Source organism: Fukomys damarensis, unplaced genomic scaffold, assembly GCF_012274545.1.
Source record: "Fukomys damarensis isolate Sample0158 unplaced genomic scaffold, DMR_v1.0_HiC HiC_scaffold_17, whole genome shotgun sequence".
Taxonomy (NCBI): Eukaryota; Metazoa; Chordata; class Mammalia; order Rodentia; family Bathyergidae; genus Fukomys; species Fukomys damarensis.
Genome location: NW_022900929.1, coordinates 15,826,412 through 15,849,685, shown reverse-complemented (window position 1 = coordinate 15,849,685; position 23,274 = coordinate 15,826,412). Strand labels below are relative to the sequence as shown.

At 43.4% G+C, this 23,274-nt stretch overlaps 2 protein-coding genes across 3 annotated transcripts; one reads left to right on the top strand and one right to left on the bottom strand.

Moving 5' to 3' along the window:
* The first annotated feature begins 536 nt into the window (after nucleotides 1–536).
* On the top strand, nucleotides 537–20,842 carry LOC104852197 (NXPE family member 3). Its single transcript, XM_010609765.3, has 6 exons — nucleotides 537–583; nucleotides 6,675–6,789; nucleotides 8,773–9,497; nucleotides 17,805–17,878; nucleotides 17,967–18,179; nucleotides 20,310–20,842. The coding sequence occupies exons 2-6, from the start codon at nucleotides 6,694–6,696 to the stop codon at nucleotides 20,840–20,842; spliced, it is 1,641 nt and encodes a 546-aa protein (XP_010608067.1). The 5' UTR covers nucleotides 537–583; nucleotides 6,675–6,693.
* Mblac1 (metallo-beta-lactamase domain containing 1) lies at nucleotides 9,158–22,943 on the bottom strand. 2 transcript variants are annotated; one of them, XR_004517683.1, is made up of 3 exons: nucleotides 22,042–22,943; nucleotides 21,549–21,648; nucleotides 9,158–9,239 (listed from the first exon to the last, which is right to left on the bottom strand). XR_004517683.1 is itself a non-coding variant. In XM_033764847.1 (2 exons), exon 1 carries the CDS (start codon nucleotides 22,902–22,904, stop codon nucleotides 22,065–22,067), a length of 840 nt encoding a protein of 279 aa, XP_033620738.1. In that variant the 5' UTR covers nucleotides 22,905–22,943; the 3' UTR covers nucleotides 9,177–9,239; nucleotides 22,042–22,064. The 2 variants fall into 2 exon arrangements, 1 of the variants encoding a protein (XP_033620738.1); XM_033764847.1 differs by lacking the exon at nucleotides 21,549–21,648 and having other exon boundaries at nucleotides 9,177–9,239.
* Nucleotides 22,944–23,274: the final 331 nt, after the last annotated feature.

Genomic DNA, 23,274 nt, shown 5'->3' with positions numbered 1-23,274 from the left:
TGGCTTGCTCAGTTCCACTCAGCTGATTAATTTCACAAGCACTGGTTGGGGGTGCACCCTTGTCCCATGACTCGCTAAGGTTCCTTGTCTACTTTTGCTGCTGGTCTAAGGACGGGGCAGAAGTGCCCCTTTCCCGATGCAAAAGTGCTTACCCTCCAGTTGGTCTCTAGCAGAGTAGGGGGACGCCTCTGGCCCTTAGTGGCTCAGGGTAATCTGGGTAGTCCTAGTTCCAGTATCGCAGCTGTGTTTCCCCAAATCTGCCGTCCAGCTGTGGGCAAACTACTCTTCCTTCCTTCCACTCCAGGGCATTGGCAGTGAAGCGCCCCTGGGGTTATTCAGATTTCAAGCCCCACGCTTTTTTAATTAAGATGTAGAACCCACCCTCTCACTGCTGCTCCTCTTGGCTGTGTGCAGACACCGCCTTCCTGCTGACTCACTTATTGCTGATTCTGGGAGGGGCCACTCAGGAAACATCTCATGTTCTCCTAGCTGCCTCAGATTACATAAAATACTTCCATTTTGCATTGTACAACAAAACTGTTTTCGCTGCTTCCCCCTACATTACAGTCTCCAGTCTGCATCGGTGAGCTGTTTCTTCTGTAGTAATGGCTCTTCTTTTCTTCTCCTCTGTCAGTTCCCTTGTGGTTCTTGTGTATCCTCCACTCCTTCTTTTTCTTCTTGAGCCTGTTGATTTCCAGACTCTGGGCAGTTTGTCGGGGAGAGACCATGTTGCTGGCACCCCTCCACATCCCCGTCTTCCTTCCCTCCAACTGACAGTTACTTTTTCTATACAGAAGCTTTTAAATTTGATGTAGTTCCACTTGTTTGTTTCTGCCTTTGTATCTTGTGCTTTTGGTTTCACACCTTAGAAATCATGCCAAGACAAATGCCATGACTTTTTGCCTCAGTACATCCTACTAGGAGTTTTATAGGTTCAGTCTTATTCTATTATCTTTAATCTATTTTGAGGATTTTGTATGTGTGTATGGGTACAATGGAAGATAGTCCCAACATTATGCCTTTCAATGGGGATATCCAGTTTTACCAAAAATGTTTGTAGACAAGACTATCCTTTCCCATTGTGTGCTTTGCTACTCCAGTCTAAAATTTCTAAGTGGCTTTACTTCTGGGCTCTTTATTCTATTCCAGTGGTCTGTGTGTCTGATTTTATGCCAGGACCAAGCCATTTTAATTATTTTGTAGTATATTTTAGTGTCATGAATTGTGTTTGCTCAAACTTCGTTCTTTCCCAAGTTGGTCGTAGCTATTAAGGAGCTTTTGTGAATCCATACAAATGTTAGGGTTGTTTTTCTATTCCTGAGGGGGGAACTGCCATCAAAACTTTGGTAAGGATTAAATTGCATCTGTGGGTCCTTTTGGATAGTATGGATGTTTCAGCAATACCAACGTCTTCCCATCTATGAACATAGGATATCTTTCCATTTATTTAAACTTTGATTTCCTTTATCACAGTTTTGTAGTTAACTTCATATAGGTCCTATTATGGCTTGTGTCTAGCTGTCCCCCCAAAGCCTCATATTGTCATAGGTGGGGCTTTCCAGAGGTAGCTGGATCTGGAGTATGTGATCCTGGGATCAAGAATGTATGATTACTAAATTACTCCACTTACCGGTTTGGCATTGTTCTGGGTAGGATTAAAGGTGCCCCACTCATGGTGTGAGTGCTACCCACCCTAAGGGCAGGTAGTCTGGATAAAATATAAGGGGCAGAAAGAGGATCACTGCCATTTATAGCTTGCTGCCTTCTGCCTGCCATGAACTGTTTCTCCTGTGTGATGGCCCTCTGCCATGCCACCCTGCCTTGGAGCCAGCCAACTATGAAATGAATCCTCTACAAACTGTGAGCTGAATAAACCTTTCTTCTTTTAACTTTGAATGCCAGGTATTTTATCCTGGCAACGAGAAAAGTAACTAAGACAGATCCTGTGCTTAATTTATTAGATTTATATCTAAGTATTTCTCCAATTTTTAGTGCTAACATAAGTAGAATTATGTTTTTAAATTTCAAATTGCAGTTGTTCATTGCTGTAAAATAGGAAATTGTTCTCTAATAGCCATGATTCACTTCTATTATAATGGGGTCCTGTTGACATGGTGTCAACATGTGGGCAGTGACCAAGAAATCTGTAATTACTAAGTCTCATTTTTTAAAGTGGGCTTGAGTCCCTGGGCTGTGACCTTCAGATGTGTTTACTAGGCTTTCATCCACTGTTGTATGAGACAGGCAAATGACAAGGGACTCAAAATGTCTAACCACTCTTTTTCTGTCAGATGAAGCTCTGCTAAAGTAGTTTCTCTTAAGGACAGGTGTTTGATACTGAGGAATTAATGCTGTAGGTACATTTTTAAATGGTTCTTTTCCCTTTCCTTCCACCTGAACCACAAGTTTTTGTTTTGTTTTGCTTTTCCTGTGATGTGAGAACCTGGTAGGGTTTCTGGAAGTAACACTCCAAAAAGTGTAGGAGACTCCTTGAGACTGAACCCTGGGAAGTTTTAACCAGCCTGGCTCAGCCTCTAGTAACTTTTATCAATTACTTTGTAAACGTTTGAGCCATTCTGGCTCCAGCAACTTCTGATCCAGATAAACTGTGATTATTTGCATTTGCCTTTCTCTAAATATTTTCAGGGTGACAGTTTGCCCCTTGGCCTCAGTTATCTGATGTATCTAAGAAAAGCTGCTGGTATTCTGTTTATCCAGCCTTCTTGTGAGGATGAGTGTGATGATTTCCAGGCTTTTTATGTATCAGAGCTGAAACCAGGTCTCCTATCCTGCACTTCTAACATTAAGCACTGCTTAAACAACTGGTTTCTTTCACTCAAAATTAAACATTTTCTGACTTAGTAATTTCCCAACTTTGTCTATGAGAGATGTAGGCCTGTAATTTTCCTTAATTGTAATGTCTTTTTTAAAGTTTTAGAAGTAGAGTCATGAGGTCTTCCAATGAATTGAGACGACTCCTTCTTTTTCTATTCTGTGGCAGAATGTTAGTACTTCACGTAAAGTTTTAAATGTTTGAATGATTACTTGGGAAGCCATTTGTGCTTAGTGTTTTCTTTGGCAGAAGGTTTTAAATTATAGATTCCATTTATTTTAAAAGTGTTAGGACCATTTGCATTTTTCTTTCTCCTTGTATTCACTTAGATAACACTTTTTAGAAGCATGTGTCCATTTTACTTAAATTTTTAATTTAACTGGCATAAAATTACTTATAACATCATCTTATGTTTCAGTATCTATAAGATATGGCATGATGTACCTTTTTTATTCATTAAGTTTATTGTTACATTTTAGTATTCTTAATAATCGCATTCATCATAGGGAATTTGTACCTGTACATGATGTATCTTAATTCCTCTTTTTACCCCACCCCCTACCCTCCCTTTAACCATTCTTGCCTTTGTTATGTACAAAAGCTTTGTTTCCATTTTTTCATTTATTTTTTCCTTCCCCTTCTTTCCTTTTCTCCTCCCACTTTCTTGTTCCCTTTCTCATGTAATCATTTTCTTCCTAATTCATAATATCTAGTATATATTTTGGTCCTTATTTACACTTTCAGTTTCTCACACCAGAGAAACAATTTGATATTTACACATGTGTGCTCCATTTATTTCATTTAAGATTATGATTTCAAACTACATCCATTTACCTAAAAATGTCTCAAGTTTTTCTTTCTTTGTGGGTAAGTAGTATTCATTATATTAAAAAAAAAAAGCTCACATCTTCTTTATCTATTCATCCACTGTTGACATTTGAGCTGTTTCCAAGATATAGCTATTACAAATTATGCTGCTGCAATGCCAGGTGTGGTGGCGCATGCCTGTAATCTCAGCACTTGGGAGGCTGACGCAGGAGGATCTCTGTGAATTCGAGACCAGCCTGGGCTACATAGTGAGTTCCAGGCCAGTCTCAACTACATAGTGAGAACCTTGTCTCAAAACACAACAACAAAAAAAATTATGCTGCTGCAAACATGGGTGTGCCTATATCACTGTGGTATGATGTTTTTAATTTTTTTGGGAAGATACTGAGAAGGGAAATAACTGAGTCAAATGGAACCTCTAGTTTTAGTTTTTTAGGAATTTCCACAGTGGTTGGACCAATCTGGACTCCCACCAACAATGGAGAAGGGTTCCTTTTTTCCCCCCATAGACCCACTAGTATTTTTTGGTTGATTTCTTGATAATTGCCATTCTTTCTGGAGTAAGTTTTATTTGCATCTCTCAAATGACCAGTAATGTTGAACATTTGTTCATATGTTTATTTGCTGTTTCCACTTTTTCATCTGAGAAGTGTCTGTTCATTTTAGATGTCCATTTTTTATTGGGTCTTTAAATTTGGAGGGTCTGATTTTTTTGAGTTCTTTATATATTTTAGATATTAGTCCTTTGTCTGAGGAACAGCTGGCAAAAATATTTTTCCACTCTGTGGATTGTCTCTTTATTGATGATTTCTTTTGCTGTGCAAAAGCTTTTAATAAGACAAGAGCTCAGTTATTGATCCTTTGTAATATTCCCCAAACAGGCGGGGTTTTGTTCATAAAATCTTGGGCTATACCTATGTCTTCAAGAGTTTTACATAGTTTCTCTTCCAACAGATCATTTTAGTGTAGATCTTTGATCCATTTTGATTATAGATTAGTGCACGGTGAGAGACATTGTTCTAGTTTTAGTCTTTAGCATGTGGGAATCTAGTTTTTCTAGCATGATTTATCAAAGAGTCTGTCTTTCTTCCAGTGAAGGCATTTGGACCCTTTGTCACAGACAAGATGGCTGAGTGCCTTTGGAGTTTTTCTGTGTGTCTTCTTATCTGTTCCATTGATCCTTAGGTCTTTTTTTTTTTTTAAATCACAGTAGCTTTGTAATACCTTTTTTTCCCCCTGATACTGGGAATTGAACTCAGGATCTCATGCTTGCCAAACACGTGCAGCACCACTGAGCTATATCCCTGGTCCTTGTAGCACCTTTTCTTTTAATACTTGCTATTGATATGCTTGATTAGCCTCTCCTAAAGTTTAATAGTTTGATTAGTGTTTATAAAACACCTATATTTCACTTGCTCAATTCTTGCTGTTTTGTGTTTGGTTTTTATTTTATTATTTTTGCTCTTTTCTGCATTATATCATTCCTTTTACTTTGTTTACATTTACTTTGTTTTTCTTCTGTCATTCAGTTTCAGTAACTGTGATTGCAGTTTGGTGGTTGCCTACTGTGGAAAAAAATATGCAGATTAAAGAACCAGGGAAAAACACAAAGCCCCTTAAAATGAAGCTTTTTGGTAAAATCCTTGCAAAGGCAATGAAGACCTCTTCTGCACCCCATTCTCTGACCTAAGGACACATTCTGCTGCTTTTGCCCCTCATGCTAACAATGTGTATGGTATGAATGAGCTACAACTCCAGGCTAATGGAGTACTCTGCTTTTTTTCCTTTTCCTTCCTTTCTTCCTTCCTTCCTTTCCTCCTTCCTTCCCTTGCTTCCTTTCTCTCTTTCTTCCTCTCTTTTTTTCATTCAGGATCTTGCTATGTTGTCCAGGTTGACAACAAACACCTTGGCTCAAGGGATCCTCCTGTCTCGGTCTCCTTAGTAGCTGAGACTACAGGCTCGTGTCACCATCCCCACCCACATTCTGTTTCATATATTCATTAGATGGTCATGATTATCTGGCCTCTGGTTGTCGAATTATCCTCTCCCTATATATAAAAGTGTTTTCATAGTTCAAACTTTCCAGAATCATTTTCTCCCATTCATTTTCAGTTTCACATCTCGGGGAACTTTCTTCCGTAACTGACTTTCAAATCAGTGGCATTTGACACACCCCTGACTCCTAGTGGCTGATATAGTCCTTTCAGGACTAGATTTTTATCCACTTGTGGGACATTCTGTGGTGGCTTCCATAGGTGAGTGAGTAGCCTAACTCCATTCCAATGCATTGTTATGTTGATATCCTCCCCTTGCATATTCACAGCATATCACACATATAAAACATGTTCAGTGGGTATTAACTCCCAAAGAAGCAACAGGTTAAGAAATGAACTCTCATGATCTTGGGGAAAGATCATATGGCGGGTCACACAAATGCGGAGGGGTTGGAGGAGAAGAAAAGGACTAAGATGGGAAAGAAACAGTAAGCTTGGAGAGGTGCTAAAAGTAGAGATGTAGAAACACACTGTTGAAGGGCTGGAGAGGCAAAGAGAGTTCTAGAAGCCTTCTGGACCTTACAGTCCTTCAGAAAAGGGCTGGGAAAAGAAGCTATTGCTTAAGAGAACACAATGACTCTACCATTTCTTCCACCCACTTCATTTGTCAAGCTCTTGCTGCTTGATATGGGGTGGGAGAATGCAGTTTTGAGCCAACACCATGTCCTGTGGAAAGGAAAACTGCCCTTTTTGGGAGGCTGATGACATCAAAGGCCAGAGTTCAAGACTCAGGGATCTTTAGGTGCTCAGAAACTTGCAGAATCAATTATTGGGATCTCTAACAGGTTGTGGCAAGGGCTGGGTGTTCTTTGTCCAGTAAAAGTCTGGATCATGCTACTGAGAGTAGTCTGAATGATTTAATCATGCAATTGGAAATTTCATACATGCCATTATTGCTACATAAATGCTATACTGATGATTCATTATTGATTCTAGGATTGTAAAAATTCTCTCCCTAGGATCTTAATCACGTGCCAGATGTCTAATAAACAATTCGAGGATTACAAAAGCTTATCCATCACACAAGTCAAATGGTACAAGATTGTGGTTATGGGTTTAGTTGCTGCAATTTGGGTGAGTATTCTTTTTCCTACTTAGCTTTATCCACCCACAGAACTTGTTATTTTCATCTAGGAAATTCTTCATTTTCCTGCTTACAGTCCAGAAGCAGAAGTGTTATAATGGCACAAACTCTCAGAAAGAAAATGAGAATAGAGAACCCTGGTTGTGCAAGAAATAACACCAAGAACCAACAAGTAAAATCACATCAGTTTAGCTTTTGCACAGCAAAGTAAACTACCAACAGAGCAAAGAGACAACCTATAAAATGGGAAAATTTTGCCAGCTACTCCTGGGGTGAAGGACTAATATCTAGAATATATCAAGAATTTAAAAAAAATCAAAGCTGTCAAATTTAAAGACCCAATAAAAATGGGCATCTGAAATGAGTAGATACTTCTCAGATGAAGAGGTATAAATGGCCAGTAAATATATGAAGAAATTTTCAACATTGCTGGCAATTTGAGATATGCAAATAACAAGACTGATGTTCTAGCTCACCCCAGAAAAAAAGACAAGCGTTAAGAAATTGAACAATAAAATTGAAACAAAGTCTTTGTCAATAGGGAGGGGTGGAAGGGTTGAAGGGAGGGCAGGCGAATGGGGGAAAAATAAGAACCAAGACACATCATGTAAAGGTACAAATTCCCAATGATGAACTTCAAACGTACCAATAAACTTAATGGAAAAAAAAACTGCAGTTCAAACTGCAGAACCAATCTGAAAAAGAAGAAGAAATCAAGCAATAACTAATGCTGGAGAGGCTGCCGGGGAAAAGGAATCCTTCATTGTTGGTGGAAATGTAAACTGATACTAGTACTGTGGCAGTCAGTCTGGAGATTCCTCAAAAAAACTAAAAGTAGAAATTCCATTTGACCCAGCTGTTCCTCTTCTTGGTATCTTTCCAAAAGAGCAAAAGATACCATATTACAATGATAAATGAACCTCATGCTTAAAGCAGTAGAATTCAGCAGCCTAAATATCCATCAGTAGATTAATGAACAAAGAAAATATGGTATACATACACAGTGGAGTACTGCTCTGCCATAAAGAATTATAAATTTGAGTCATTTGTAGGGAAATGTGTACACCTGGGAACATAATATTAAATGAATTAAATAACACACAGTTTTAATATCACATGGTTTCTCTTCTATGAGAAACCCAATATTTTTTTACTTTTAAAATTTTTTTGGTATTGGGGATCAAACTCGGGACTTTGCACTTAATATTTTTAAAAAGTGCAAAATAGAAGACAGACAACACTACAGACCCTAAACTATACTAATTTCCTTCCCTGGGAGGAACTGCTGAACATTTATTTTGTGACTTTGAGCCAGGTGGATACACTTCCCAGGGAGTAAGGCTGACTTAGCTTTTGCTTACCTGAGACTCAGATTTGCTGGGGAGTTGGAGAGAGCTGGAATCAGAGCCTACTCCTTTCCAGGCTCTCTCTTTAATCTGTGCTTTTGTGCAGCTTTTCCCTTTGTGATAGTCAGTCTTCTTTTGCATCTGTCCTTTGTGCAGGGAAACCTGGGACTCTCAGGTGCATAATTCCACTGCCTACTCCCTGAGGGGCTCTGGCTCTTTCTGTGTGTATACAAACTCCTCATTCTGAATCTAGGGAAAAGGGACCTCCTCTGGTTTTAGAGTCCAAGAGAAGACTTGTAAAGGGTTGGGTAATTGAGAGGTTAGGGGGTTGGAGCCAAGCCTAGGCGCCCCTCTGGTGATTAGCGAGGATGGGTGCAGGTGGTAGGGCAAAAGCCATTAAGGACTAGAAGCTGTTTGTTCTCTGTGGGATTTAGCAGAACCCAGAGACACATGGCTTCAAACACAAGATGTGTGGTGTCTGCTGAGACTCCAGACTTCAGGTAAGAGACAGCATAATGCAGGCATAGCCACCAGGCAAAAGACAGCTAAGCTTGGTGTACTGAAATCTCTGTCCCAGAAGGAAAATGAAGTGACACACACCACTGACGAGTTCCTCTTTACCCACAGGTTTTGTACTGCAGGGTTTCCTGGCCTGACAGCACCATCCCTCACCCCCCAAGGCCCCGTCCGGCACACAACTCCTCCAGCTTTCTCTCCAGGGCATTTGCCAATCTGAGTCATCTTCTGTCCTGGCCTCTGACTCCAGGAGATAGAGGGGACATTTTGGCCTCCACCAGCCCCCAGACCTCTACTTACCACCTGAGGGGTCCTGCCCAGGCCAGCTACATCCTGGGAGGTTACCTGGAGGCTGTCCTTGTGGCCAGGGACCACTGGGGCAGACCCAAGACCCATGGCGGAGATCTGTTTCGAGCACAGCTACTGGGTCCGGAATTGAAAGCAGGGGTCCCCGGGGATGTCCAGGATCTGGAGAATGGCACATACCTCTTGTCTTTTCCCTTGCTTTGGGTTGGGAGGGCCCAGGTGCAAGTGAGGCTGATCCACTCCAGCGAGGCAATTGGGGTTCTTCGGAGAATCTGGAGAGAAGAAGGGGCCACAGTCGATTTCATAGGCTATTTCCGGGGACCCACAGGATATGAAGAAAATGTGACCTGCAATGTGAACCCTCTGTTGACTGGGGAGGAAGAAGCTATCTGTTACTACAAGGATGAAGATTCTGGTGAACTCTGGTTCTGTGCCCGGCCCCTTACCCTGCCCTGTGACTCACTGGTAGGACATTCAGCTGGACATTACTGGGATGTGACAACACCACATGAAGATGCCCTGTTGGCATGGTAAGAAACCCAGAACCCACACAATTGTCACTTGGCAGTCATTCACTCATCTATTCATTGATTTATTGAGTACTAGGGATTGAATCTAAGACCTTCACACTGAACTACATCCCCAACTCTTTTTTTTTTTTTTTTTTTTAATTCTAACTTTGAGATAAAGTCTTGCTAAGTTGACCAGGCTGGGCTGGAACTTGCAATCCTCCTGCCTCAGCCTCATCATGCTCCACCACGTCCAATGGCTTTTTAGAAAAACTCCAGCAGGAGGAGCCTTACATATTAGAGGGCCCCATATGTCACAAAGATACAAAAAAAAGAAAAAAGCCTTTTATAAACTATGCCTCTATTACACAGATTGGACTGGGAGAGCTCAGAACACAGCAAAGATAATCATTCCAAGCCACAAGCCCTGAGCAACATTGCTCAGGTCCCGGAGAAACACTACTCCCAGTGTGTCCTCCAATCAGAGACCCTGACACTTGTACGAAGTAACTCTACTGATGTGTAGACATCCTTTTATATCATGACAGTGCTTTGAGTGGGAGAAGCTTTTAGGCAAGGAAAGGGTGAGTTAATTAACTTGTCAATCCTTACTCTCAGATTCTTTCTTTTTTTCTTTTTATTGAGGTTATTGGTACAACCTAGGTATACAATACAATTACATTCATCATTGGAATTCTGTACCTTTACATAATAGGTCTTGATTCTCATTTTTCCCCTTGTCCCTGCCCTCCCTTTACCCCCTCCCCTCCCCATTTACAAACACTTTATTTCCATTTTTTCAGTTTCTCATATTTTTTTCCTCTCCCTTATTACCTTTCCCCCACCCTTCCCACTTTCCCTACACCTTTAGCCCTTTACTTCCTATTTCACATTATTAATTATCTGATTAGGATCCTGTGTACTATTATAGTTTTTCACACCAAAGAAACTATTCGGTATTTTATTAAAAATAGGGAATCCTAAAATAAAACTAAAAAGGAAAGTAAAAGAGAAAAGGCAATGATGTAACATTAAAATAATCCTTAATTCTGGAGATGAAAATGGTCCCTGAACATATTTAAATTGCTTCTTGCTCCTATAGTCTTATCTTATTCTTTTTTTCATTATTTAGAGAATTCTTTACTAGTTTCTGAAATCAAACCCACATAGATATGACCTTACATATTTAGTATGATGTGTTACCCCTGTACACATGGAAAAAAAATAAATTAACATTTCTAGACCAATATGGTTGTCCATTTCTGTACAATGCCAAGTCAACACAGTAAACTGGGATGACTTTTTCCAAAGTTGGCAGCACCGTTAAAGTTTCCCAAAATTCAATTTACATATATGTGTGTGTGTGTGTGTGTGTGTGTATAAAGACTAATGATAGTATGTTATGCATCACTAGCAGCAACAGCTTTTCCAGGTTCTGCAGTCATCTGAACAAAATTATAGACATTCAGCACATTCCATTAAAAACAAAAAACAAAGAAAAGAATAATATCCAGAAAACAGCAAAGTTCTGTTGCTGTTGTGGTACCTGGCACCATTTTTTCTATTAGCCTCTTAATCATCATCTGGAAAGAGAACATTCTAGAGTAATATCATTAAATGTAGCTCTGATAAAGCACGGTCCCTACTATGTATCATAAAGCAGGTACTAGATATTTTACATTCATAGAGGTATGATACAGTACTGTCCTACATCAATAATACTAGATTCAGTTTTGGTTTGAAATTTACTTTGTCTGCAAATAAGATTGCTACCCCTGTTTTTTTCTGGGCTCCTGTCACATGGAGAATTGTTTTCTATCTTTTCACTTTCAGTCTATGGGCTTCTTTTTGCACTAGGTGTGTTTCTTGTATACAACATATTATTGGATTTTGCTTCTTATTCCATTTTGCCAGTCTATTTCTCTTGATTGGTGAGTTGAGGCCATTGACATTGCTGGTTATAACTGATATGTACTGACTTATTATTGACATGTTATTGGCCTTTTGTTGACTCTTTTTACTTTTTCACCTTCTCCTTTTAATTTCTTGCCTTGCCTATTTGATTTGCTCTGTTGGGCCTCATGGTGTTGTTGCCTTCATTGTCTTTTTCTAGGATCTTGTTTAGAATTGCTTGTAGTGCTGGTTTGGTATTCATGTAGTTTCTCAGGTGTTCTTTGTCGTGGAAGTGTCTTATTTCCCCATCCATTTTGAAAGAGAGTTTTGCTGGATACATCAGTCTAGGTTGGAGGTTGTTCTCTTTTAGTACTTGAAATATCTCATTCCAGGCTCTCCTTGCCCCAAGGGTTTGTGTTGAAAAGTCTGCTGTGATTCTGATGGGCTTTCCTTTGTATGTGATTTGTTTCTTTTCTCTTACTGCTTGTAGTATTTTGTTCTTCTGTTGGGTTTCTGGGATCTTGATTATTATATGTCTAGGTGTAGATTTTTTTTTATTGTAGCTAGTTGGGGTCCTATATGCCTCAGTTATCTGAATGTCAAATTCTTCCCCTCTGTTTGGGAAGTTTTCTGTCATTAATTCTGCAAACAGCTTTTTTAAGTCATTTGTATTTTCTCCTGCTACTTCATGTATTCCTATCAGTCTTATGTTATTCTTCTTTGCATCATCTAGGAGTTGTTGGATCGATTTCTCATGATCTCTTACTGTTTTTAAGAGACCTCTCTTTTCATGGTCACTGACTGCAATCTTATCTTCTATATCTGAGAGCCTATCTTCGCATTCTTTTATTCTGTTGCGTACACTTTCAATAGAGTGTTTAATCTCCTGGATATCTGTTTGAATCTGTTTTATGGATTCCATTTCTTTCCTATGTTGGGCGTTTATTTTTTCCATTTCTTTCTTATGCTGGGCCTTCATGGCTTCTATCATGGTCCTGAGCTCATCTATTTTTTTGTCAGTTTCTGCTCTAGAGTCTCGAATCACGACTTCCATTTTGCTCACTATCTCTATGGTTATCTGGGAAATTATTTCTGTTTTGAATTTTTCTAGAGCCTGATTGATCTGTTTTGTTACTTCCTGTGCTTTGAGTTCAGGGTGTCCTGGTGGTTCACTATCGGCCTTTTCATCCTCATTTGCCCTACTGTTTGCCATTGGTGAACTGGAAGTCTGTCCTTGTGTCTTGCTTAAGTGTTTTCTCATTTTAATTTTTGTTGTCGGACTGTCCTTGGTTTAATCTCTGGATTATCACCCAAATCTTCCTGATATAGTTGCACCCTAGCTTCTGTGTCTCTAACGACCCACAGACATTCTCATCTTCATAACATCAGAGAAAACAGCTCATCAAATCAACGGCAATGCTTTACCCCAACTGATACAATCAGCAACACATTAAGATCAAGCACAACTTGGACACTGACCACCTGTGGTAGTCACTAGTCTATCACCCTTAAATCATTTGAATTAAATTGAAATCAAGAAGCAGTCCAGAACATGTCTGCAGTGAACAAACTTTTCAATATAGTATATTTACCATTTAATGGCTCAGACAGAGCAAGGATGCAAGACCCCTGATCTCAGTTAGCTGATTGCTGAACCCCATGACGCTGACTGACCTTGGGCTGCAAGGCCCAGATTGAGTTCCCCATCCTTCTGAATGGTTGAACTCCGCAATGTTTTATTACACGTTTCCCACGCCCTTTCTTTAAAGATGTTCAAAGTTGGGAACTCAGAAAAATACCCTTGATGACCACCTCTGTCTTTGCAGAGTGGGTTCAAAGACTTGCACAGTCAGGAGGTCTGAGAGTGCGGGGGGGGGCTTATGGGGGTTTGGGGGCGCCCGCACGGCTACCTTCCTGGCGCTTGAGCGATGGCGGCTGGGTTGGGAGCAGGCGTGGTTCTTCTCACTCTGAGATTCTTAAATAAGGAAGACTCATTTCCCAGGAAAGAGAGGGAAAGAAACCTGGTTTCATGAAAGACATAACCCCAGCCCCTGACTGCTGGTCTCTGATTTTTCTGACTGAACTCCTACGCTCAGCATGCATCTCATTCATCTCTTCATATGTATCAAATGCTTTCTGAGCACTTAATATACATGTCAGATAGTATGGTTTCATCTAAAATGGACCCAAGAGTCTCACGTGCTTGGAAGGTGATTGGATTATGAGTGCTGTACTCATCAGTGAGTCATACAATGAGTGCAGCAGCTGCAGTAGGAGGTGGGGCCTGGTTGGAGGTGGGTGGGAGGGGTGCAATTTGGAAAGGTGTGCTCTCATCCTAGCTCTGCCTTTCTCTCTCTCTGCCTTCTGGCTGCCACAGATTGAGCACCTTTTCCTCTGCTATGCCCCTCTGCCACCCCCTTTCTCTCTTGGAGTTAGCTGACTGGACTGAAACCATGAACCGAAATAAACCTTTCTTTCTTTTTTCTTTTTTTGTTTTGTTTTGGTTTTTTGAGATAGGTTCTTACTTTGTAGGTGAGACTGAGCTGGAACTCACTATGTAGCCCAGGCTGCTCTTGAACTTGCCAAGATGCTCCTGCCTCAGCCTCTCGAGTGCTGGGATTACAGGCATGCGCCATCACACCTGGCCTTCTCTTTCTTTTTTGTACCAGGGATTGAACTCAGGGCCTTGTATTTGAAAGGCAGGCACAGTACCACTGGGCTAAATCCTGGCCCAAACCTCTCCTTTTTTGTGGGTGTTGGTATTGTGTCTCAGTGATAGGATAGTGACTGAGATATTGGGGCTCATGCTAGGTACTAGCTATACATAATGGTGCTCCTGCTTTCTTCAAGTTTTCATGGAGGCACATGGCTTTGTAAAACATTCAGTGTAATGTTTTACACTGGTCAATAGAAAATAAATCTGTGATTCAATGCAAAGCCTCTCAGCATGTCATGTGAAGCTAAAGCCCAGGATGTGTGGAGCTAGATTGTTTGGGCTGAAGCTCCCGTGGTGCTGTTTGTCAGTTGCTATTTATGTCATCTCTGATTAATTAAGTTTAATTAATTTAACCTTTCTGTACTTCAGGGCTTTATTTTTCTCTTCTCATTTCTGAAAGAAGATGATAACAGTACCCATGTGGTAGCGTTGTGGTGGAAAACAAATGAGTTAATGTATGTAAAGTGCTTAGCACAGAATGGCACAGGGTGGGCTTTGTTAGCTTTTCTTTCTTTTTTTTTTTTTTTTTTTGGTTTTTTGAGACAAAGTCTCACTATGTAGTTGAGTCTGACCTGGAACTCACTATGTAGCCCAGGCTGGTCTCGAACTCCCAGCGATCCTCCTGCCTCAGTCTCCCTAGTGCTGGGATTACAGGCGTGCTCCACCACGCCAGGCAGCTTTTCTGATTTTAGCCAGGTTGCATCGAGCCCCTCCCTTCGCTGTTCAGGGCTCTGTCCGTGGTTCTGGAGGCACCGCCACTGGGAAAAGGCAGGGAAGTGGCCCAGTTCCAAGGCAGCTAATAGGCAGTAAACAGGCAACCAACTGCACGTGTGGTGAGTGTGTCCTGGACATGAATTTGTGATCCCAAGCCAGGTGTTTTCTTCACATCTACTGTAATCCAAGTCTGAAGACCTCTGCAGCTAAGCAAGTGGCAAACAGAAAGCTTGCCTATATACAGCCTGCAAAGGAACCCACCTCAACCATCAGGAATCTTTCCTTAGTTCTCTGCCACACTGGTCACCTTAGAATCATAGCCTGTGTGGTTTTGGGGGCTCTAGGTGGATAGGCACCTCCGCATGGATCTCTTAAGCTTCCATAATAAAAGAGGAAAGGATGGTAGACATTAAGAATAACAAGTAAATTATATAGAATACTAAGAGATGTATGACATAGAAAACTTAAAAATATAAAGGGGGATCCAGGTGTGCTGGTATACATCTATAATCCCAGCACTCTGAGAGGCTGAGGCAGGATTTAAAGTTTGGTCCCAACCTGGGCAACTGTCAGGAAAAAAAATTGCTGGGGATGTAGTTTGGAGCGAGGCTCCGGAAAAATATATATGAGAATACATATGATTATATATGAAAATATATATGATTATACATGATTATGAGAGGGAGAGAGAGACAGGGAGAGAGAGACAGACAGACTCTGGGTGTGAAGGTGCACTCCAACACTGAGAGGCAGAGACAGGAGGACTGCAAATTCCAACACAGCCAGAGCAAATCAGTGACTCAGTAAGGCTGTGTCTCAAAATTTTAAAAAGAAAGTTTTACAGGCTGAGGATGTAGCTCAAAGCAAAGACCCTGTGTTCAATCCCCAGTACTGGGACCAAAAAAAAGGAGGAAACATTAGGAATGAGTTTGATAGGGGCAGGTTAAAGAAGACTGAAAGGTTGGAGAAATGAGATGCCTTGGGCTCAAACTGCGGTGATATAGGTATATGTAAAGTGAACCATTTGTAGATATATTCTAAAGACATAGGCCACTGAATTACCTGAGGGACAGAAAGCAGAATGTGCCAGAGTGAGAGAAGGGAGAAGAGAGAAAGAGGAAGGGAGGGAGAGAATGACTCAGGAAGGGTGAGGGGGAGAGAGAGAGAGAGAGAGAGAGAGAGAGAGAGAGGGATTTAGAACTTACAGATGGTTGCATCTGTCTACCTGGAAGGATGGAGTTGCCATTAGCCAAAACGGGGCAAGGTATAGGTGAGGCAGGTGGGGGTGGAGATGAGGAGTCTAGGTTTAATCATGTGTATTAGATGTGCCGAGATGCTGAGCAGACATTTAGGTACAAAAATCTGGAATTAGGGTAAAGAAAAAATAAAAGGAAATAATGGAAACAAAGCCTTTGTAAATAGGGACGGGTGGAAGGGGTGAAAGGAGGGCAAAAAATAAGAATCAAGAGGGCTGGGGATATTTAGCCTAGTGGTTCTGCTGTCTGCCTAGCAAGCGCAAGTTCTCAAGTTCAGGCCCACAAAAAAAAATCACAACACCAAAAAAAAAAAAAAAAAAAAAAAAAAAAGAACCAAGATACATCATGTAAAGGTACAAGATGGCAATGATAAATGTAACAGAATTGTATACCTAAAATGTACCAATAAACTTAATGGAAAAATATCTGGAATTAAGCAGAGAAGGCTGAACTAGAGAGACAAATGTGGAAGATAAAGTTAGGAGACTGAGTGAAACCACCAAAGGAACAAATGTAATTTAAAAGGAGGAACAAGGACTGAACCTGTGTGCTCCAAATAAAGGGGAGGAGACATTTGAAAAAAAGCAACCAAGAGAGTGAAATGGAGATGTAGGAGACTCAAATGGAGTGGACTGAGTGAGTGAGATCAAGAGGAGAGTTAAGACTTCTTACAAAAGGCTCCAGGCATCTTTTTTCTATTCTGTGTATTTGTTGTTGTTGTTGTTGTTGTTGTATAGAGACAGGGTCTGGCTATGTAGTTCAGGCTTCCCTTGAACTCACTGTGCAGCTCAGGCTGGCTTCAAACTCATAGTAATCCTCCTGCCTTGGCCTCCCAAGTGCTGGGATTACAGGTGTGCACTACTAAACCCAGCTGTGTTTTTCTTTTCTATCTTTCCTAATGCTTTGAAATCCTGGGGCCTTGTAGACCTGGGAGGAAATGCCTCTCCCAAGGTTAGCTAAGTCCTAGAAGTAGCAAATAACTTGCCTTAGAGCACGTCTTTGTCATGCCACCTAGTCCTGAATCCATACCACCACCCACCTCCTTTATCAGGCTCTTGCAGCCCTGCACAGCACCTCTCTGCTTTAAATCACCCTGAGACTGGGATGCCTTATAACTAAAGGACACCTCTTTTAGACCAGCCCACTAAAATTATTCAAACTAGCCAATCTTAGACCTTCTTAGCTGCTTACCCTGTCTCTCCTGGAGAAGGCTGTAATAAAGACTTTGCCCATTCTTTTTCCCCTGCTCCTTCTGCCTCCTGCCTGTCCCCAGTGCTCTGCTCTCTTGCCCTGTTTGCTGTGCACTGCCCCTTCCTCTTGGGAACTGTGAATCACAAACTCAACTCTTTTCAATAAGAATTACCTTCTGAACTGTTGACCTCACCTAACTAAATAAACCTAAGTCCTTGCTATGCAATGAAGGCTGGCCTTGAACTCACTGTATCACCCAGGTTGGCCTCACATTCACGACAATCCTCCTGCCTCAGCCTCCCACGTGCTGAGATTACAGTTGTGTGCCACCACACTTGGCTTCCTGGATATATCTGTAAACAATTCTGCTTAGATGGGTGCTTCAACAATAGCTTCCCAACCCCTCTCCTGCTCCCAAGTCCTGTCTTCAAGGTTCTTGATGCTAGAAAAGAAACCTTTGAGTTTGAGAACCTCCTTTCTTCCAAGAACCCCTATTTTGCCTTAGTCTTGAGAGTTCTTCTCACATACCTCCAGTTTCACCAATTGGTTTCTCTTTAGGAATGTGACAGACAAAGTCCTCCCTCAGGGTATTGGCATAGTCCGAGTATCTCAGGAAAGGAACAGGAAGCTGGGTAAGTGGCGCTGGGCCTTGAACAATGGGCAGCATTCATGTCATGGCTGAAACAGCCTCTTTTGCACCCAACGCTTGCTCTGTTGCAGTTCCATCTCCTGAAAAAACATGCTACCCTGGGATTCCAGCCCCAAAGCCCTCTGGCTTCTACCACCTAAACGTGTGGCACTCTCTGGCCTGCTCCAGCCGCTCCTTCCCCACTGCTAACAGCATCCTGGGCTGCCTGGCCAGCCGCATCGTCCACATGATGGGGGACTCCACGCTTCGGCAGTGGTGGGAGTATCTGCGTGACACTGTGCCCTGTGAGTATTGGGAGTATTCCGCTCCCCCAGTAGAACAACTCAGAGAACAAGAGGAGAACCAGGGCTGAAAGAAGGCAGAAAATACTATCAGTGGGGTAGAATATCTGGATTTCATGACAGTAACATGAAAGGACAGGATGCCTAGATTTGGGACTCAGAAGGGCTGGAAAACAAGGAGCTCAGAGTATGCACAATCTCAACCATGCGGTATATGATTGGGAGCTCATAATTATGAGACAGCAGATGTATATACAACTGTGGCTGGAACGGAGAATTTGTTGGGGAGATACTGGAGGGATACAGTTGCAATGTAAGGGAAAATCTAGAGAAATCAAAAGTGGGGGGCGGTTAATGTTTTAAAGCAGCATTTTCATGTCATTGGGCAGATTGCACTGGGGAAAAAAAAAGAAAGTCCAAAGGCCAATTATAAGACAATGGAAAAGTGAGGCTAAGTTGGTAAAGAAATAGTGTCCGCAGTAAAGGAAGATGCTGGAGAGACAGATGGGGACTGCTGACTGGTTCGAGAATGAATGGAAGCGACTGAGTGACTGGGTAACCATAGAGTGGATTCAAACGGAGTCACTGCTGTTGGATTGGAGTAAGGGCCCAGGAATGGAAGAAGACAGTGTATCTCCTTCATACCCCTCCACACCAGATTAAGAGGTGGGAAGGGGCTCCTGAGGGAATGTGTGACTGAGGTATACGAAGCCATAGGACTGAAGTTGAAATGAGATGGTTGAGCTTCACAGAGTTTTGAAATTTATTCCTTTGGGGATGAAAGATAAAGTGGTGAGAATGTCCTACAAGCCTAGTGTCACCTGAGTTTCTCTCTTTCAGACACCAGGGTTTAGGACAAATCCCACAATATGACATAGCATGGATTAATGAATGGACCTTATTGGGAAAAGGGGTAACATTAGAGCTGAGGATGAAGAAGAAAAGATGAGCACCATACGAGCTTCCTTCTCATCTGCCCTCCCATTATCCCACAGAAAGAGCAGTATGTGGGACCCACAGGGTGAATCAGTATTCTCAGAGAGGGGAAACTTCTCCCCTCCACATTGCTCTCCCTTCTTTCCTACAAGTGTGAAAAGAGCCTTATTAGGGGTTTCCCGGTGCGGAAGTCTAGAGGTGGGTGTCTGTTTACAACAGTTGTGTAAAAACACCAGCTGCTCCATGCTGGGGCCATTGGGATGTTGTCTGCCCTCTTTTCAAGAGACTGAAGCCTTCAGTTTCCTAGCAGTGTTCTCTTGGATGCAGCTCTTCTTTCTGGTAGAAAGGGGAGACCCAGTCCCAGCTATTTCAAAATTGAGGAAATGCCAAGGAAGTGCCAGGCATGGTAGTGTATGCCAGTAATCTCAGCACTTCAGAAGCTGAGGCAGGAGGATTGCCAGGAGTGTGAGGCCAGCCTACACTACACAGTGAGTTTAAGGCCAGCCTGACCTACATAATGAAGCTCTGTCTCAAAAACAAAACCCAAGTAACCTAGTAGTTACTTTGGGACTATTCTACTTGTGGCAAGGTGGACTGGATTATTTCCCCAAGCAAGAGATGCTTCTAAAGATTGACAGAAGCCTAGGAAAGAAAGCTGGAAAAACCAGATCTTTTTGTGAATCAGAAAAATATTCCCCTTGGGGCCAATGTAACCCTGCAACACATGGCAGGACATGCATGCAGGAACTCTGTGCAAAAAGAGGGCCTCGTCTAGTAAGTGGACAGGCTGGATCTCAGGTGTCTCCTGGGCTGGCCACCACGGTACAAGGAATAAACTCGATGGGCCTGAGTTTCCAGCCTGGGGTAAATCTTCATCCATGGGTGAATGAAAAAAGCCAATGGGTGAATCCAAGTTAGAGAGCTCAGATAGGAGACTGCAAAGAGTAACAACGAGGAAAGGAGAGAGTTCCCACAGGAAAATCAATGAGACAGAATTCTACAGACTGGGAGGCTGAGGACCAAGAATAAGCCTTCATGCTGGGGAACTAGGCCACTGACATTATCATTGATTAGGGAGAGCAGGACCAGTTGGCCACAGGATACCCTATGATAAGAAAGAGATGCTAGAACATTTTTAAATGAAGAAATATAGCTCTGTATTAACTCATGGCTCCTACTCTCTCATCTTCCTCACAGCCCTGAAGCCAGTGGATCTACATGGCACATATCAGGTGGGGCCTCTGATGGCCGTGGACACAGCTCGGGGCATAGTGCTGCACTGGCGGGCCCACAGCTGGCCCCTGCGCACTCTCCGCACACCCGTCGCCTCCCTGCACTCAGTGGTCAGGGAGCTGGCAGGCCTGGCTGGGGGTCCCCACACCGTGGTAGTGCTGGGCTTGGGAGCTCACTTCACCACTTTCCCTCCGTCCATCTTTGCGAGACGCCTGGCAGGGATTCGGACAGCTGTGACAGCCCTGCTGGCCAGGGAACCCAGGACTCTCGTGGTCATCAAATTGGCCAACACTGGCTACAAGTCTGTGTATGGCAGTGACTGGTTCACCCTCCAGATGAACCGGCTCCTTCGAGCTGCCTTTTCTGGTCTCCCTGTGGCCTTTGTGGATGCTTGGGAAATGACCTCCAGCCTGGCCCTGCCAGACAGCATCCACCCGGGGAAACTCATTGTCCGGAATGAGGTGGACCTACTCCTCTCCTTCATCTGTCCCACCTGAGTGCTTCTGTGGGACCTGAGGCTGGGTTAACAATGGGCCTGCGGCCTGGGACATAACTGTGAAGAGAATTATATGAAAGATAAAACTTCTGGGATAAGGGCACATGCCATGAAGTTCTCTCACTGGAAGGCTATAATCTTCCTTACTAGTCCAGCTGATTTTATTCTTGCCTCATGCCAACTTTTTCCACTCAGAAACAGTGATTACTTGAAAAACAAAAGAGACCATGGTGTTATACCCTGCTTGAAAGCCAATGGCTCCCATCTTAATATAAACCTAAACTTACCATAGTCCTCAAGATCCTGCATGAAGGCCCTGCCTAACTCTGCACGCTCATTTCTCACCACTTCCATGGCCCTTTGTAGTTCAACTCTATGAATCTTGCTGGTTAATCAGGTCAAGCTGTCCTGCCTCAAGGGCTTCTGTTATCCCTATGCTTGGAGTGTCCTTCTTCCAGATTCTCTTATGACCAGCTTCCTTCTTTCAATTTCTTAATCAAACATCTTCTCACAGACTTTTCCTGTCTGCCCAAGCTTAAAAAAATCCCCATCTCCTCCTCACCCTCCTCACCGCACATCACTAACTACAACCCATAATTATTTCATAGCCACTATATCATTATTGCTTGTCTGTTTCGGCAGAATGTGATGTCCACAAGGGACAGGAAGTTGATCTAGCTTGCTTAATGTTGTGTCCCATAACCTACCGTAGTGCTTGAGACATTGCAGGTGTTGAATAAATATTCACTGAATGAAGAAAGCGAATGGATTGGTCACGTGACTAAGAGGGTGTGTCCGTGCTGCACCCTGTGAAAAATGGGCAATTGGTTAACTACAGTGCCCCCCTGTGACTGATTACCATCTTTGCATGATTATCACTATTAATATTTTACATTAAGACAGTTTCTATTTTTATTTTGGAAGACCCTCACAGGAACTTTTTTCATTTTACTGAGGACTGCAGAGGATGCATAGAAAGCTGAGCCAATTCTTGGTTCTAACTTGGTTTGCAGGACAGGCAGAGTGATATTAACGATGGCAGTAGCATTCCGTCCTTACTAGAAAAACTACTTCCTGGAAGGGTGGAAGTGACCATCCTTTCCTGCTCTGACTCTGGCTGACGAGGTCCTCTCTGCATCCTGGATGTTCCTCCTTGGAGGGGGCCTCCCTGACATTAGTCCAGTCCACCTCAGGGCTTACCCTTGCAGTGTCAGCTCCTTATCTCAGTCCACTGGTTCCCAGGTGCTGTTCCCACAATTATTTGCCTCTGGCTGAAGGGCTTCCCTGATCACCCGAAAAGGGGCTCCATGACCAGGCACAATCGCATCGGCGGTGCCTAAGATCCTTTTTCGGCTCCGCTCCTGTGCCACCGGGTCTTCGCTCAGCGCCTGCCACGAGTCCTCATCTCCATCGCACTCAAAGACATCACCCGCTACCACCACGGTGCCCAGGGCCGTGCCTGTCACCACCACGCTCACGTCCCGCTGGCCCCCGTGGCCCGGCGTGGCCCACACTTCGAGCCCGGGCCCCAGGCGCAGGGGCTGCTCTTCACTCAGCCCATGTGGCAGGTAGAGGCCCCCGGGAAGGCAGAAGTCGTGCGAGACCAGCAGAGCTGCCCCCGGAAACAGGCCCAGGTTCCCGATATGATCAGAGTGCCCGTGGGTCCCCACCACCAGATTCACGTCTCCCGGGGACAAGCCTTGCCTAGCCAGGGCCCCCAGCAGTGCCTCCCGAGCCCAGGGTCCCCGGGTGTCCACGAGGATGGGGCCATGCGACGCCCTCTCCAAGGCTGTCTTTGCATCACCGCCTGCGGGTAGAGACTTTCGAGGGCTGGACTCTGGGTCCCAAGCCCGGGGCAGGACCAGGGTGACGGAACAGTCAGCGCGCACGGCGTCGCCCACCTTCTCTGGCTCCGAATAGCCTTGCAGCAGAACCACCACGGAGTAGGTGTCGCCCGAAACCAGCAAAGGGACCCCGCTCAGAGGTTCGGTCCGCACTAAGCTGCTCATGGCAGAGAGGGACCCCGCTTGGGAGAGAATGGGCGACTCCCTTCGAGCTCTCATCCCCCTGCGGAAGATGGTATTTCCCTCGTGATCCCGCCCTCCCTCGGCGTTTCCGGCCACTCCTCTCACCCCGCGGCCGCTCGCTGTTGTCGTGGTAGGTAGGTCTTCACTCGTTATCCTCCAAAGGCTATCTTTTTCCTTTACCTCCCACTGACCTAGCCACTTTTCTGCCTTGGATCTAGTTATATCGCCTCACTTAAGTCTCCTCTATTGGGGAAAACATTAATCGGCAAGCGCGTGACAGTTTTGACCTCTGCGAGCTCCCTTAAGCCCAAGTATGGCAGCCGAAGCGGCATAAAATTTGAGCCTTTAGGTCCCGCCCAAACGCAGTCGTCTCTACCCTTCTTCCCCTAGACGCTTCCAGGTTCCT